The sequence below is a fragment of the Amborella trichopoda genome, chromosome 13 (genome assembly GCF_054954075.1).
Source record: "Amborella trichopoda isolate Santa Cruz 75 chromosome 13, AtrichopodaSantaCruz75HAP2 v2.0, whole genome shotgun sequence".
NCBI classification, from domain to species: Eukaryota; Viridiplantae; Streptophyta; class Magnoliopsida; order Amborellales; family Amborellaceae; genus Amborella; species Amborella trichopoda.
The window spans coordinates 46,903,904-46,917,891 of NC_142348.1; the positions used below are offsets into that span (position 1 = coordinate 46,903,904).

At 36.1% G+C, this 13,988-nt stretch overlaps 1 protein-coding gene and 1 non-coding gene across 6 annotated transcripts in view; both read left to right on the forward strand.

Annotated features, from left to right (window-relative positions):
• Window positions 1-8,353, forward strand: part of CTC1 (conserved telomere maintenance component 1) — a 35,012-nt gene extending 26,659 nt beyond the window's left edge. For 3 of the 5 annotated variants that reach the window (XM_006848476.4, XM_088855723.1, XM_088855724.1), the window contains 8 exons: window positions 1,541-1,828; window positions 2,165-2,674; window positions 3,058-3,678; window positions 3,807-3,895; window positions 4,897-5,110; window positions 5,686-5,803; window positions 6,884-7,206; window positions 7,643-8,353. In XM_006848476.4, coding sequence (XP_006848539.2) covers window positions 1,541-1,828; window positions 2,165-2,674; window positions 3,058-3,678; window positions 3,807-3,895; window positions 4,897-5,110; window positions 5,686-5,803; window positions 6,884-7,206; window positions 7,643-7,828 — 2,349 coding nt within the window. In that variant the 3' untranslated portion in view covers window positions 7,829-8,353. Of the gene's footprint in view, window positions 1-1,540; window positions 1,829-2,164; window positions 2,675-3,057; window positions 3,679-3,806; window positions 3,896-4,896; window positions 5,111-5,370; window positions 5,491-5,685; window positions 5,804-6,883; window positions 7,207-7,642 lie in introns of those variants that run through there. The other 2 variants (XR_002281672.2, XM_088855722.1) reach the window with 2 other exon arrangements.
• Window positions 8,354-12,339: 3,986 nt separating this feature from the next.
• On the forward strand, window positions 12,340-12,413 carry TRNAE-UUC (transfer RNA glutamic acid (anticodon UUC)). The gene has a single exon. It is a non-coding gene; the product is annotated as a tRNA-Glu (tRNA).
• Window positions 12,414-13,988: the final 1,575 nt, after the last annotated feature.

The window sequence follows — 13,988 nt, forward strand, 5'->3', positions numbered from 1 at the left end:
TTTTAATTAATATATGGAAGAATTAAACGTTCTACGCTAATTGTCAAAAAAGCTTTTTGCATGTAACAATAACATGAGTAGTTATATTAATTTATTGGTAAACCAAAAAATAGAAGGATTACTTTTCAGCATGTAACAGTAACCATGAGTAGCTATTAATATATTACACTCCTTTCGTCAATTGTAAATCACTTTGATAAATGTCTTGAAGTGCAACTTAGTTTGGAAAAAACAGGAATCATCCTGGCTGCCTATGTTTCTGGGTGCCTGCCTAAGCGGACGCATCCGTGTTTTTGAACTTTGTTAATGAAACTATAATTAATATCTTGAATGATTATGCTTATTTTATGATGAAAAAGAGTGTTGAAATGGAGGAGAGAGAAAATGAGATAGAGAGGGTGTGCATGTGGGGAGGAGAGGGAGAGCAAATGTTTCTTGAATCTAAGAAAGATAAAGATGAGATAATTAATAGATGTGTTATCAAATTTAAGAGATAATGGATAATTAATGTAAAAATAATGTTAAACAATTAATATAGGAGAGATGAAGAGAAAGGTGAGAGAGAATGTGGAAGACAGACCACATAGGTAGAGGGAGAAATAAAGAGCTTTAAAACATAAAATAATGTTGAAAGTTTCAAATTTGGGGCATATTAAAGATGTGAGTGATTATGGAGAGAGAGATTAATGTATAGCTATTAATATGGAGAGTTGGACAATCCAACAAATAGAAGGGTAAACTGAGGAATAAACTAATAATTAGTAGGATACAAGTAAAAAAAGGATACATATCAATAAAATAAAGTGGGACCTCCTCTCGCTTTATATATAATAATAGATAGATAGATATAAATGAGAGGGTGGAGGTCACATTGGACCATCACGCCCTCTTCTCTCTTTATCTCTCACATGTCTCCCTCTCCCTCTCTCTCTCTCCCTCTCCTCCATCTTTATCTTCTTTCTTCTCTTTCTCACTCTAGATCCTATCTAATTGTTCTCTTCTTTTCTTTACACTCTTTTGGTTACTCAAGATTATTTTCAACTTAGTGGAAGGAGGGTTTGCTAGGGTCTTGGATTTCATGATGTTTCTTTTTAATAGTAATATTACTCGGAACATTGCTGGGAAGAAGGGAAAACATAAGCATGTGCTACTTTGTCTCATGCCTGTGCACAGACATTTTTCTCACTCATTGACACTCACATATTCTTTGGCGAATGTAACATATAATCCAGTGAACTATGCTCTTGCATATTTCTTTTGGGAATGCAACCTATAAACAATGGTTTTATGGAAGACCATAGCCCATTGTGGTCCTCATCATCTAATGAAATGATTCACCATGATGGAGACAGAGTGAGACCCATTCTATTGTCATGTCCTGTTCAGGTGTCAACTCACCATCATTATCCATCAGTTTGTTGAACCATGATTACCCTAATGCCATGGTCCATCGTTCATTTGTATACTCCCTTATTTATGTTTCTTTTATGCCTGACTCTAACCTTTTAGCCTAAAGTTTTTGACCTTTTATTCTGAACAGGTTAGAGATTACAAGCTGGTTATGGAAGGCTCGACCATCAAAATGGACTCCATAGAAGTGTATAAAGATGAATCATTCTCATGCAAGAGTATCTTTGGGCGAGTTGTGCAAAAGAGAAAGCTGGATTATCTGACAGTTTATGTTCATTTTTATTTGAAGAGGACGACCAACATTATTGCTCCTACTCATATGTCTAAATGTTTAACTAAGATTGATGATGTCAAGGACCGGAAAGATAGAATGTTTCACCTTCTGCTAGTGACCCATAAATTTCCAGTAACTCAAACGGTGTGTTACATTTGGATTTTTCTTGTTTCATCTGGCAGTTAAGTGTTTGATGAAATAAATTGTATATTATTGAAGGAAACTATCTATAGGCCAATGGATTAGATCTAGTCCATTGGAATCATCATTGTCTGGTTAAATGGGCACTATGGAGAGTGGAACCCCCTGCTTGGGTCCCATCCTGTTCTGTTGTGTCCCATTTTTTGCTCAGTCACTACCCATTTCACTGGATGGAGATGAACCCATTGGGCTATAATCATACTATAATACATTGGATTGTATGTACTCTCCATTCCTGAGCTACTATAAATTGAACATTCCCTGTCTCTGCTGTTGCAGTTGCAAGATGAACCAAACACTTCAAAGAAGTCGAGATTTTGTGCTGAGGCTGTAGTGTTGCCTTATGATTTGTTTCTTCCTGGGGGCTTCAGAGAATCTCAAATTTCCGAAAGTACTTTTGCTTTTAGAAACAGTCTGTTAGAATCTTCAGAGGGATTTATTGGACCACCATCTTTTCATGAGTCAAAATGTGCCCTCCCTTCTGATAGGAAAGAAGATATTATCGTTTGTGAACGGGCATCTTCTGATTCTGTTCAGGATTGTCAACAAGATGTACTGCATGGGAACTGCCATTTTCCATCTTGTGACTTTGGCAGTGGAGAGAATATTTCATACTTGGATTCATCTCTTGGAATTGCGTGCTCCCTCCTCTTTAGACGCGTATTTTACTTTGCTCCTGTTTCGGGTACATTATTTAGAAGATCTGATGTCAAGGACAAAGTTCTGGGGGATTCTAATGTCAGAATGGTCCTCCTGGAGTTTAGTTCTGATAGCTTATTCGAGTATGAGGTACATTACCTAACTAGAAACAAGAGTTTGAGATACATTGTAGTGCTGTTTGTCTATCTTTTTCTGAAGGGAATGTCTAGTATAATTTAATGGACTATGGGAAAACCTTGTCCACTGGATCACAATCCTCCAATAAAATGGGCACTGTACCTGTAAGAAAGGTCATGCCCTATTCTGATGGTTTCCAATCTCTTTACATAACCACCTTGTATTGGATGGTGATGACTCAAAGAACTATGGTTTTTCCACGATTCATTGATACTGCACTTGTACTTTGCTAAATTGCTCAAATGTTTAGTGTCTCTAGAACTTCCTTAATCTCTCCTTTCAGTATCTGATAGTTGAATTCATCTTGGACATCCGTGTTTTTCTATATGTTCCAGCTACTAGATATTGGTCAGTATGTCATTATGGACTATGTCGAAGCTCAGCTGGTATGCAGTGGAAAGCATATCATGGAGTATCCTAGTTGCCCTAAAATTCTTGTAACTTCCCAAACTCCACTTTGGAGCTTATCAATTTGTGGGTGTTGCTGTCCTTATCCAAAGGCAGTCTCGTCTCTGTACAAGGAGATTACTTTGGGCGAGTCTTTCAAGAACTCTCTGCCTTTCCAGCACTGCCAGGACCATGCCACATGTGGATCTTCTTCAGATGTGATCCTGCATATGCCTCATGATGTGAATCACCAAGTGAAGGAAGAATTTAGAGCTGCTGAAGATATATTTGTGCTTTCGACTAAATCAGAAGAGTTTTTTAGCAAATCAACAGACATTCCTGCAATTCCCTTTCAAATTTCACTGGCTTCAGGAAGAACTTCTGAATGCAGGTTGCCACAAGGGGAATTGATATCATTCTTTGGAGAAGTGACAGATGTTCACCCTCTGGATGGCAAGTATGTTGATAGTGGGATCCATTTTGGCAGCGAATGTCTCAAGAATGTCTCAAAGTTCAGAGGTTTTCACGAAAGGGGGACATGTATTCATGTCTTTGTTGATCCCTATGTGGTAAATGCTTGTTTCTGAATATTTGTATTATGCATCTATGTACAATGTTTCATTGAGTTCTTTAAGAAAAAGCAACTTTCATGAGTTTATGATATAGTTTCTTGCTGCTTTTTCTTTTGATTTCTTAGGTGAGGTTGCATGGTAATTTCAGCAAACATGCTTATCCTCTCGGGTTGGGACCTGGAGCTGTTGCATATTTTCACCGTGTTCTGTTCAGGTAGTGCTTTTAAAATGCTATTCCCAGTGTTTCTTTTTTTTCATTCTTGATTACAACTAGCTAATAGCTTGTTCTTGTGGATACCCTTGTTTGGCTAGTTAAATTGTCTTATAAAGTTTACAGCTCGCATATGTGTGTGTTTGGGCTCTGTGACCACTGAACATTTGTTGTTTCAGAAAAAGACAAATCATTTGTGTGGTTATACCATATTAAAGTTTTATCTCTTCCATTCATGTTCATTTTGGTTTTCATTTCGGAGTTGTATGAGTGGAAACTGCGGTAACAATTAAGAAAGAACAAAGAAACTTCGATATCATGTATGATAGCTTGGTTTGGCATTGGATTCGTTCCAACTTTCCAAAGTCTAAACATGGAATATTTTTATGATATTCTCAGTTTATCTTCGGTTTGTCCTCTGATTTCTATTGGGGAAAAATTAAACCCAACCTCACCTATAATTATGATATCCTCAATTTATGTTCAGTTTGTCACCTGATTTTCTAGTAGTCTTTGGGAAAAACTAAAGCAAACCTCAACTTTGAATATACTCATTAAGATGCACAAGCAGAATCTTTCTTGAACCATAAAAGAAACCAAATAGCATATAAAGAAACTCTTCAAGTGTCTGCATCTTCTAACACCAAGCTTTGTTTTTCGGGTGAATAATAAGAAACATGCTCTTGTAGTTGAATGTCGATTCTCTGTTCTAAAAATTACCATCGTCATCCCCACAACTGAAATTTCAGAGTTAGGAAAGCTATGCTAATTTTTCATTGGCGTTGGAGAGAGTGGACCGTGCTACAATGGGTACATGACCCCAATGAACTCTCCATCAGCATCTATCATTTGATGGACAGTGATGGCCCCGATGGAATATTAATTTCCAGAGGCTATTGGATTATAGTGTTCTTTCAAATAGATTATAACTTCACTGACCTTGATATAACGCATGTCATCTGAGCTGAGAACATATATATGACCTGTTTGTTATCTACGTCCAGCAACTCCTATGGAAGACGAGAACTGTTGTTTGTGCCAGTCTCTTTCATTTCAATCATTGCCGTTAAAGAGGTTGATCACTGCTACAATGGAAGTTGCTTGCTGGAAATTAATAATCAATGTAATAATATAGAGTTTCAGAGAGTGCCGTTGCCAAGTTCAATTTCTCAATCATTTCAAAGCTTGGACACTACAATTGTTAGACTTCATGGAAAGGTAAGATTCTAAGATTCTTTTTCTTCTCTTTTTTACCTTTTTTTTTTTTTTTTTGAGAGACCTAACTTTTGGAAAGGTAAGAATATTCAGTGCAACTATGGTTCATTTGAATGCTTCTGAGTTTTATTTTGTTTTAAAGAATGTCAAAAGGTTGCATCATACACCTTCATAAATTGTATGTGTTCCAGTAAATTGGAATCTTAAAACAGTGTCTGTACTAGTTACTTCTTTCCTAAATGACTGTATGCCCTTCTGGTCAGATAATTGAGGGCATTTTACTTAAGTGACTAGGGGCAGACTAGTCTAGTAGAATGACAATGACCAGTTCAAGCACAGTTTCGAGATTCCGATTTTTTACAGCATCTAGACAACATATGCAGGTTTTGTGCTCACTGTTTTGACTGTTTCACTTATTCCTTTTTTCTTTGTTATTGTTATGTTCTTGTCATGTTGGGCATAAAATCTTGGAAGTGGTCAACTGGATATTGCTGGATTCTCCAGTAATGGAGTTTCTTCATTTTAAATTTTTTATCGGCTCTCTCTATTGTTTGAGTTTTGATTTGAAACGTTAGCAGGTTGTAGCTGTCCATACCCTTTCACTTGTAGAACATGTGCAGAATCATAAAAGGCATCGGAGCAGGAAACAAGCCAGAATTCCACTAGTCAAAATACCACGTGCCTGTTTTATTTTTGGTATGTCTTATATTGGCGTTCTGAGCTTCCAAAAAAGATTCTTGCTTTATAATATTTTATGGAGGTTGGTTAGCTTACATATCCCTGGATGCTTTGCTTTCACTTAAAGGGCTATGAGATTTCTCAGTATTGTTACTTTTGTGGTTTAGCCACCTTAGGAAGAACACTTATTGACAGTTACCACCATAGGAAAATCCATTTCTTGTGACTAAAAAAAGAATCCCGTGCCATAAGCAAGCACTATGAAATAAATTGAGTTATGGCTAGCCTACTTTAAGTTAGACGGGGTATTCTAGCAATGCCTTATGGTGGTTATATGTTGGTAAATCTTAATTACATTTCACCCATCTTTATCAAAAAAAAAATATACATTTCACTCAAATCTTCAAGGAAGATAAAATATACATTTATCAAATCTTCAAGGAAGGAAAAATAGAAAAATTCACTCAGCCTTTGGGCTTCAGAGTTCCCTGAGGTTCAATTTTATGGTCAGATCAGGTGCTTTATTTATTTTAGTGCTTTAGCTTGAAAATAATACTATTCACTCATGTATGGTATACCAATACATGTGAGGGCATCCCCATCCTGTCATATCGACAGTGAGGAATGAACTTTTCGATCTGCTCTTCGTCTATCGTTTTCCTTAACAGACCAACAGTTAATCTCCACCATCTGTTGGGGTGAACAGGCTGTGAATGTGTGCAAGTAAGTTGGTATGCTCGTTGAGGATATAATTTGCTGACCCTGCAGCTTAATCCTATGGCCATTTTAGGAGCTCTCTCTCTACTAAACATTAGAAAGATGCAAATCAAACTACACTTAGATGCTGCACATAGCCAGCCCACCTAAGTCCATTTTCTCTCCTCTTATCGCCTGTTGAATTTGCATAGGTGATTTTATTAATACTATACTGAACCTTTTTTTATGAAATTTTGTTAAGCTTTTAAAATATCTAACGGGTGTAGCAACTAGCATAGTGCAGTTTTCTAATTGCAAATTCAGTTTCTATTCCTTGCTAAATTGAAAGAGATGAGTATGTTCTTACTCTTTTTGTTAATGATTTTATAACCTGCCATTTAGAGGATGGGTCAGCCTGGTGTTCTTGCTGGGCAACTGAAGAAAGAGCAGCTGTTATGCTAGGACTTAAAGAAACATCGAGAAAGGCTTTTGATGTTAGAGGCCTGAGATCAGCGAGAAGCAATAAACACCAACTTTCTGTGGGATATCTTCTCTCTAGAATGCTTAAGAAGCATAAGAGAATTACAGTCAGAAATCTAGGTAGTCCATGTGATAAATACTTTTTGGAGTTTTCCTTTACCGTCGGTTCTGACAAAATCCTGAGTATCGAAGATCAAAGTCTCCTCAAATTCATTATGCTAAATGCATGCCGAGGCTCCATGTTGGTGAGTTCTTTTAACCTTTTGTTAAGGGGAGATTATGCCATAGTTTAGTAGGGTATGTTTATGGTACTCCAAAGAGGCATCTGCAATCCGTTCCTGATGATGGACAGCAGGATTAATTGTATAGGGGCCCATCAAAACTGTCAATCGAGCACTGTTAATCTCTAGCATGCATGATTGAGAAAGAATAGAGGATGCCCCATGCCCCAAACCTATGCCATACTCTTGGATTGTAGTTCCTCCTTGTTAAGTGCATATTAAGAGCTGAAATTTGATGTCCTCCTCATTTGCTTTAATGCTTACTCTCATCTTTTTTAATCCATGCACATACAGTCAATTTTCAATAAAGTTGTGTAAAACAAATAGAACAAACAATGTTCTTGTGGAAATACACCTTCTAATTCTGTTTTTTTTGGTACGTTTTTCACTTTTTCTGCAGAGGGTTGTGGGGAGTACAGTGGGATCTGATGGTTTAGGGATGATGGAAAATGAGTTGATGGAAATGCAGGTTCCATTACAGCAAGAGGCAAGTATCTGGGCTAGAGAAGTTGAATTTGTGAATCACTTGGAAGAGGCAAGGAACACGTTCAATGAAATAACCAGTAAACAGAATTTCAGGTTATGACATTTATCAAATGGAGAGCCTTCATATTCTCTTGAGTGACACTGAATTCGCAAAATCCTGCTACAAGATGAATTGCTTCTGATTTATGTGTCAAGATTGCAATTGCTTCCTTCCAAGGGCAACATGGTGAAGTGGGTCAAATGGAGGGGTTTCTAGGAGGGTTGTTGAGAGCCTTTTTATGGGCCATAAAGCTCTTTTTCTTGAGTGATTACGGAGTTTCACTAGTTTTGTACAAATTGTATTTGTATATTTTTCAAAATCTTTGACAAAAAATAACCCTTTAATGGTGCCTCCAAGTCTACTCTACAGTGAGGCTCAAAATCCAGTGTGTTTGCATGTGATATTTTGTTGTTGACAGGTAAAGAATTGCAATCAAATTAGACATCTGCCTAGGGAGAGGACAAAACCATGACATAGTTAGCATGATAAGTTGATGTCTACTGCTGTATCAGAGAATAACACAGAAATGAAAGAATGTATCAAATTTTGGATTTGGTGATCAAATATGTTGGTTTTGGTTGTGCACATCTTGTATTTGCAACTGTTCTCTATGTTCTTCAAGTTTTAAAGACTTCCTCTTGCAATTGTGCCCTTGTTTTCATTTATTTGCCGAGTCTTTCAATAACTGTAGAGATATAACATGAATTACTAGTTCCCTCATGTACTTTTGATTTTGATGTCTCCTATTTTGCGTAACCTCTATCCCAAAATGAGCTTCTGATTTTGGTACTGAAGATTTCACATTTAACAGCATGAACTCTCAGTATGTTTGATATAAGGGCCATTGGCTGCCCGTGTTGAGAATATGGGGAGACCATTTGAAGGGTGTCTTGCCTCTCATGCTTGGAATCTTTACTTTCCTCATGCATCTATACTTGCTATGAGAAAATTTCATGTTCCTTTTATGTGCACGTGTGTTAATCCAATAGTGAAAATTGGCTGAAAATTCACTGTTTGCTCATGACAATGAATGTACACAAGGTGTTTCTAAGAGAGACCTGTGATAAACATGCCATTGGCTTGTTGCTTAGGGGTTTAATAACCACTTAAAACTTACGAGAAGAAATAAATTCTTCTCATTGCATTCTTGTGATTGTGAGTCTAGATAGGGTTTATGTTAGCTTGTATTAGAAATGCTTAGAAACAAACAATTGATAAAACAAGGGAATTGTAGTTAATCTAGAATTTCATGGTCAGGTGCACTGCAAGGTATGAGGCTTGATACCCAGCTAAACTTACCAACCAATAAAAAAGATATGCATATTTTCATTTTTGCTTGTCTAATTTAAGCATAACTAGTTCCTACTCCTTAGTGCCTAATCTTGTTTTATCATGTTTTCATTTTCAAGTTGTATTGAGTCCAATCATTTCATCGAAAAAATCAGCAAAATAAAAGCTTCATGTATTAAGTCAAAGTAGGAGGCGGGATGATTGTTTTTTATTGAGCCATGTTATGCTTTGGAAATGTATACAATGATACTAGCTTTTCGTGCAAGGAGGTTATAATTATTATTGACCATGAAATGTGAAATCGAGTTGATATGGATGTGTTATCAATTAGGCCAAAGCATCAAATAAAATTTGTCGAATTTTGTGACACTTTAATAGATAGGATTTCACATCTAATGTCTGATTTGACTATTTTGTACTAAAAGTAAAAGGTCTTATAATATATAATCCTTTAAGCTTTGACTGCATATTTTAGTAGGGTTTAATGCATTCGAAGATTAGGGCTGGTAATGGACCCAGACCCGACCCGAGACCCGTTGGGTATATTTGACACAAGTTCGGATTTGGGTCCAAACATTGGAAATGTGGGTAGGGTTTAGGTCCTTTGTGGACCCGATGATTTCAGGAACGGGTTACGAGTCCGAGTATTAATGGACTTGCCCCATACCCTATCTGGGACCCGAAGTTTCCCACTGCATTAAAAATCTACCTTTCAAACTGTCCTACATTACCTTTTTAAATCTTTAGTGTGGGATTAAAAGTATTTTTCAACCGTGAAAGCAACCACAATTTTCTCTCACCTACGACCCAATAATTTGCACCAACCGTTTCTGAATAAAGGATGAATCCGAACCATCCATTAAATGAAAGTGAGGTATGGACCCACAATGTTAATAGTGTTTTCACTGATACTTTGAGAAAAATTCGTGAGATTACTAAAGTGACCCGCATGAGGTGTCCTTGGCAAAAAAAACAAAAAAAAAAAAACAACATTACGTAGAAAAGTACCAACTAGCCAAGAAACAATCAAAAGAAATCTTTTTAAGCAGGGGAAGGGGAAGGGGAAGGGGAAAGGGAAGGGGGGCGGCAGACCAGAAAGTGAGCTCCGGCTATCGGATCCATGTGTGCGTCTGTGATCAGGCATGAGGCATTGCCTACGTGGCAAAGTAGATAAGATTCAAAAAGCATAAAGGGAGACAGGTTGTTTGTTGTCTATTAAGTTTAGTCCCACATCAATGGAAAAATAAATAAATAAGTTATGTTCCATAAAAGCAGAGGCATCGAAGGTGCTTGAGGCAATGACAACCTATTTTCAAACTCCTTTATTAGCTAGTGTCGGGTACGGTTCCGGGTCTTGGGTTTATTAGCTAGTGTCGGGTACGGTTCTGGGTCTTGGGTCTAAAATTACCTATCATGTACGGATATGTTAAATTTAGATCCCGGGTACGGGTATGTTACATTTAGATCCCGTCGGGTTTGGGTCCAAATTTGGGTATATATAATCTATTTTGGGTCTTGGTCCGGATCCGGGTTCAGCTGGACCCGACCAGTTACCACCCCCACCGAAGACGGTTGAACTACGTCCCTTGACATCTGCACTATTCAATTACAATGGATGGTGTTGATCATACTCTAATCTCGACTTTGCACTGTCCATTTACACCAGACAATACATGATGTTGATCATACTCTAATCTCGACTTTGCACTGTCCATTTACACTGGACAATACATGTATTTCTATTTACACCGGACATGCAGTACAATAGCTACATCATGGCGTCCTTATAACCAGACCCCCTCTTCTAGCATTACTTTTTCCCTCATTTTTACATTCAGTGAAAAAGGGATGCATGAAAATTCCCAAGGCTTGAATCCGCGTTGAAATACCTAAAATCAAATCAACAAAAGCAAAACGGTTGAGGACTTCTAAAGGTACGCTCACTAATCAGGAAGTAGTTAGAGAAAAGATTTGTGTATAATGTGTGGAGTTGGTTTGAGGCTTGAAGGGAGGGAGCTGGTGTTTCTAAAATTGATATTTTGTTAAGGAAAATTGTTTTATGCAGGCTGGACCCCATTTCTACATATGCTGTTAAGAAAGTGTTGAGCATCCATCTTAAAGATGGATCCAAGTAAGTATTTCATCTAAAAACAATAAAAACTAATGGTCCGAATGTTTTCTTACTAGAATTATTATTTTTAGTTTTTAAAATTTATTTATTTATTCATCTTCATGATTTCCATGTTAGAGATTACATGTCCTTAAAAATTAAGTCTTAAAATCCATCTCAAAAATAGATTTATTAAGAGGCCCACATTTCTACATATGCAGACTTGGCCGGATAGAAACCGGGTCCTTTTGTTAAACCTTAAAGAACTTATTAAAAACAACTCATTTCAATTGAAGTTGAAAAGTAAATGGATTCCGCTGGTGTATGGGCGTATTAAATTCAACTTTGATGCCAGTTCTTAAGGGAATCTACGATGTGCAGAGACCGGAGGTGTGATCCGCAATTCAGAAGGACAATTTTTACTCTCTTTTGCCTGTCCATGTGTCTTTGACATTGGAAATAAGGCAGAATTTTGTGCAGTGCTGCAAGGATCGAAACTGGTGGAGAGGAATCTTGGAAAATTTTGTGTCTATGAAAAATTGGTGCAATAAAAAGAGTAAACCACTATGGAGGGAGGTCTTGGATAGATGCATAGGCATGAAAGTTTAGTTTCGACAATTGTATAGGACTGCCGTTGATTCTTTTTGCAAAGGTCTTTCTTTAAGGGAAAATTGTTTTATGCGGTCTGGATTGCATTTCTACAATATATGGTCCAATAGTATAAAGCATCCATTTTAAAGATGAATGCAATTAGGTGGTCCATCTAAAAAAATAAATGTAACTAACGGCCCAAATGTTTATTTATTTATTTTATTATTATTATGATTATTATTATTTTAATATTTCATGATCTCCATGTTAAAGATTACATATTCTCTATAAATTAGGATCAAATTATGTTTAAATATATATATTTATTGCCAAGCCTGCATTTTTAGCGAATAAAACTATATTAGATTTTAGAGAGAGAAACTGCTGAAATTTTTTTAAAAGAAAAACTATCTCAAAATTATATGATAGAAAGTTTATAATTAATTTATAAAATATATATATAATTTAAGTGATTGTTAGGCTACTCAAAAAGTTTAGGTTAAAAAAAACAAGGTAAGTTGTCATTTGAAAAAAACATTTTAGGGTAAAATATAATTTAGTAATCAAGTTGATTAATGAATCCATTGTCGTCTAGTCCGGTTAGGATATCTGGCTTTCACCCAGACGACCCGGGTTCAAATCCCGGCAATGGAATAATAAGCATTTTTGTTTAATCTTAAGCTTCTGCGTGGTCCCTCGCTTCTGGAATAAATATTTTTTTTAATATCTTACTTCTGCGTGGTCCCTCGCTTCTGGAATAAATATTTTTTTTAATATCTTACTTCTGCGTGGTCCCTCGCTTCTGGAATAAATATTTTTTTTTATATCTTACTTTTACGTGGTCCCTCGCTTCTGCCATATTTTCTTATTTGTATGCAGTTATCTTACTCCTTCGTGGTCCTTCGCTTCTCTATGAAAGGCAATTGGACGAATGTTTTTTTGGTTTTTTATATATATACTTATTCCTGCGTGGTCCCTCGCTTCTCTATAAATAGCTATGAGTCTGTGTGGTCCCTCGCTTATCTATAAATGAATATGTGCCTTATTCCTGTGTGGTCCCTCGCCTCGCTTTAAATGACTATGAGGTCTAGATTACTATGACCTTTTTTTAAGGCAGTTTCAAGGTAAGTATTAAATTTATTTTTAGAAAATTCATCAAATTACTCAGGATAGATGAACAATTTCACACCTTACCTACGTCTTATGATTTCAGTTCAAAATTCCTAAAAAAAATGCATGGCCTTAAGTTAGAATTGGTACAAATAGGTAGAATGTCAAATAATTCATCTCTTATGGATGATTTTCATAAAATTCCCTTTGTTTTTGACGTTGGGTGTTATATATTAAGTAGTTTACATCCCTAAAATTTTATCTCAAACTTCTCCTGTATTGTCTAAAGGAGCAAATCTACATTTTGCTCTTATCCAAATATATATAGTCTACTAAAAGTTTCATGTTATAGAAAGAGTTTTACATTTTTTTAAGACTACTTTTTCGTGACCATCTACCTTGTGTACTTTCAAGTAATTCAAGATAGTATAAAAAGAGGAAAAGTATACAGTATGACCATTTACTTTAAGTACAAGATAATCACAGTTAATCTTGACTTTTAGATTTGAAATTGGATGGTTGTATTTATTCTATTAACAAAGCTTATACTTCAAAAGAAATTTTTTCAAACTTTGCGACACAAACAAGCTATCAAATTTTACATTAAATGGTTGCAAGTAATTGTAACCTCCTTGTATCGAAGATAAATAGTCTCATTATATACACTTCCATAAAAATAAAGACAGAACAACTTTCATTTTTACTTTTGCATTAATTCGAAAAAAGTGAATATCTAAATTTGGATATTTTCATCTTTAAATCATACATGGAAGTTTTGTTGTGAAAATTACATGGAATAGCAAAGCTCGCTATTCTTTTTTTGTTTTTGACAAAAAAAAGGTACGGCTAATTATAAATACCCCTTCAATTTCAATTTTTCACCCCCTAAAGTCCAACACTGTTTTTTTTTATATCTACACTCCAGGCAAATAGCCAATGAGTTTTAAGACCAAAATTCTTTGTTCTCTCTCTTCCCTTTTTGAAAAGATAGGTCACATGCTACCTATTTGTCTAAAAAATGCACTCTCTCTCTCTCTACCTCTCTCCACCATCACCCCTATTATCTCTTTACCCCCACTCTCTTACATTCTCTCTTTCTCTCTCTACCGACCGTCCTTA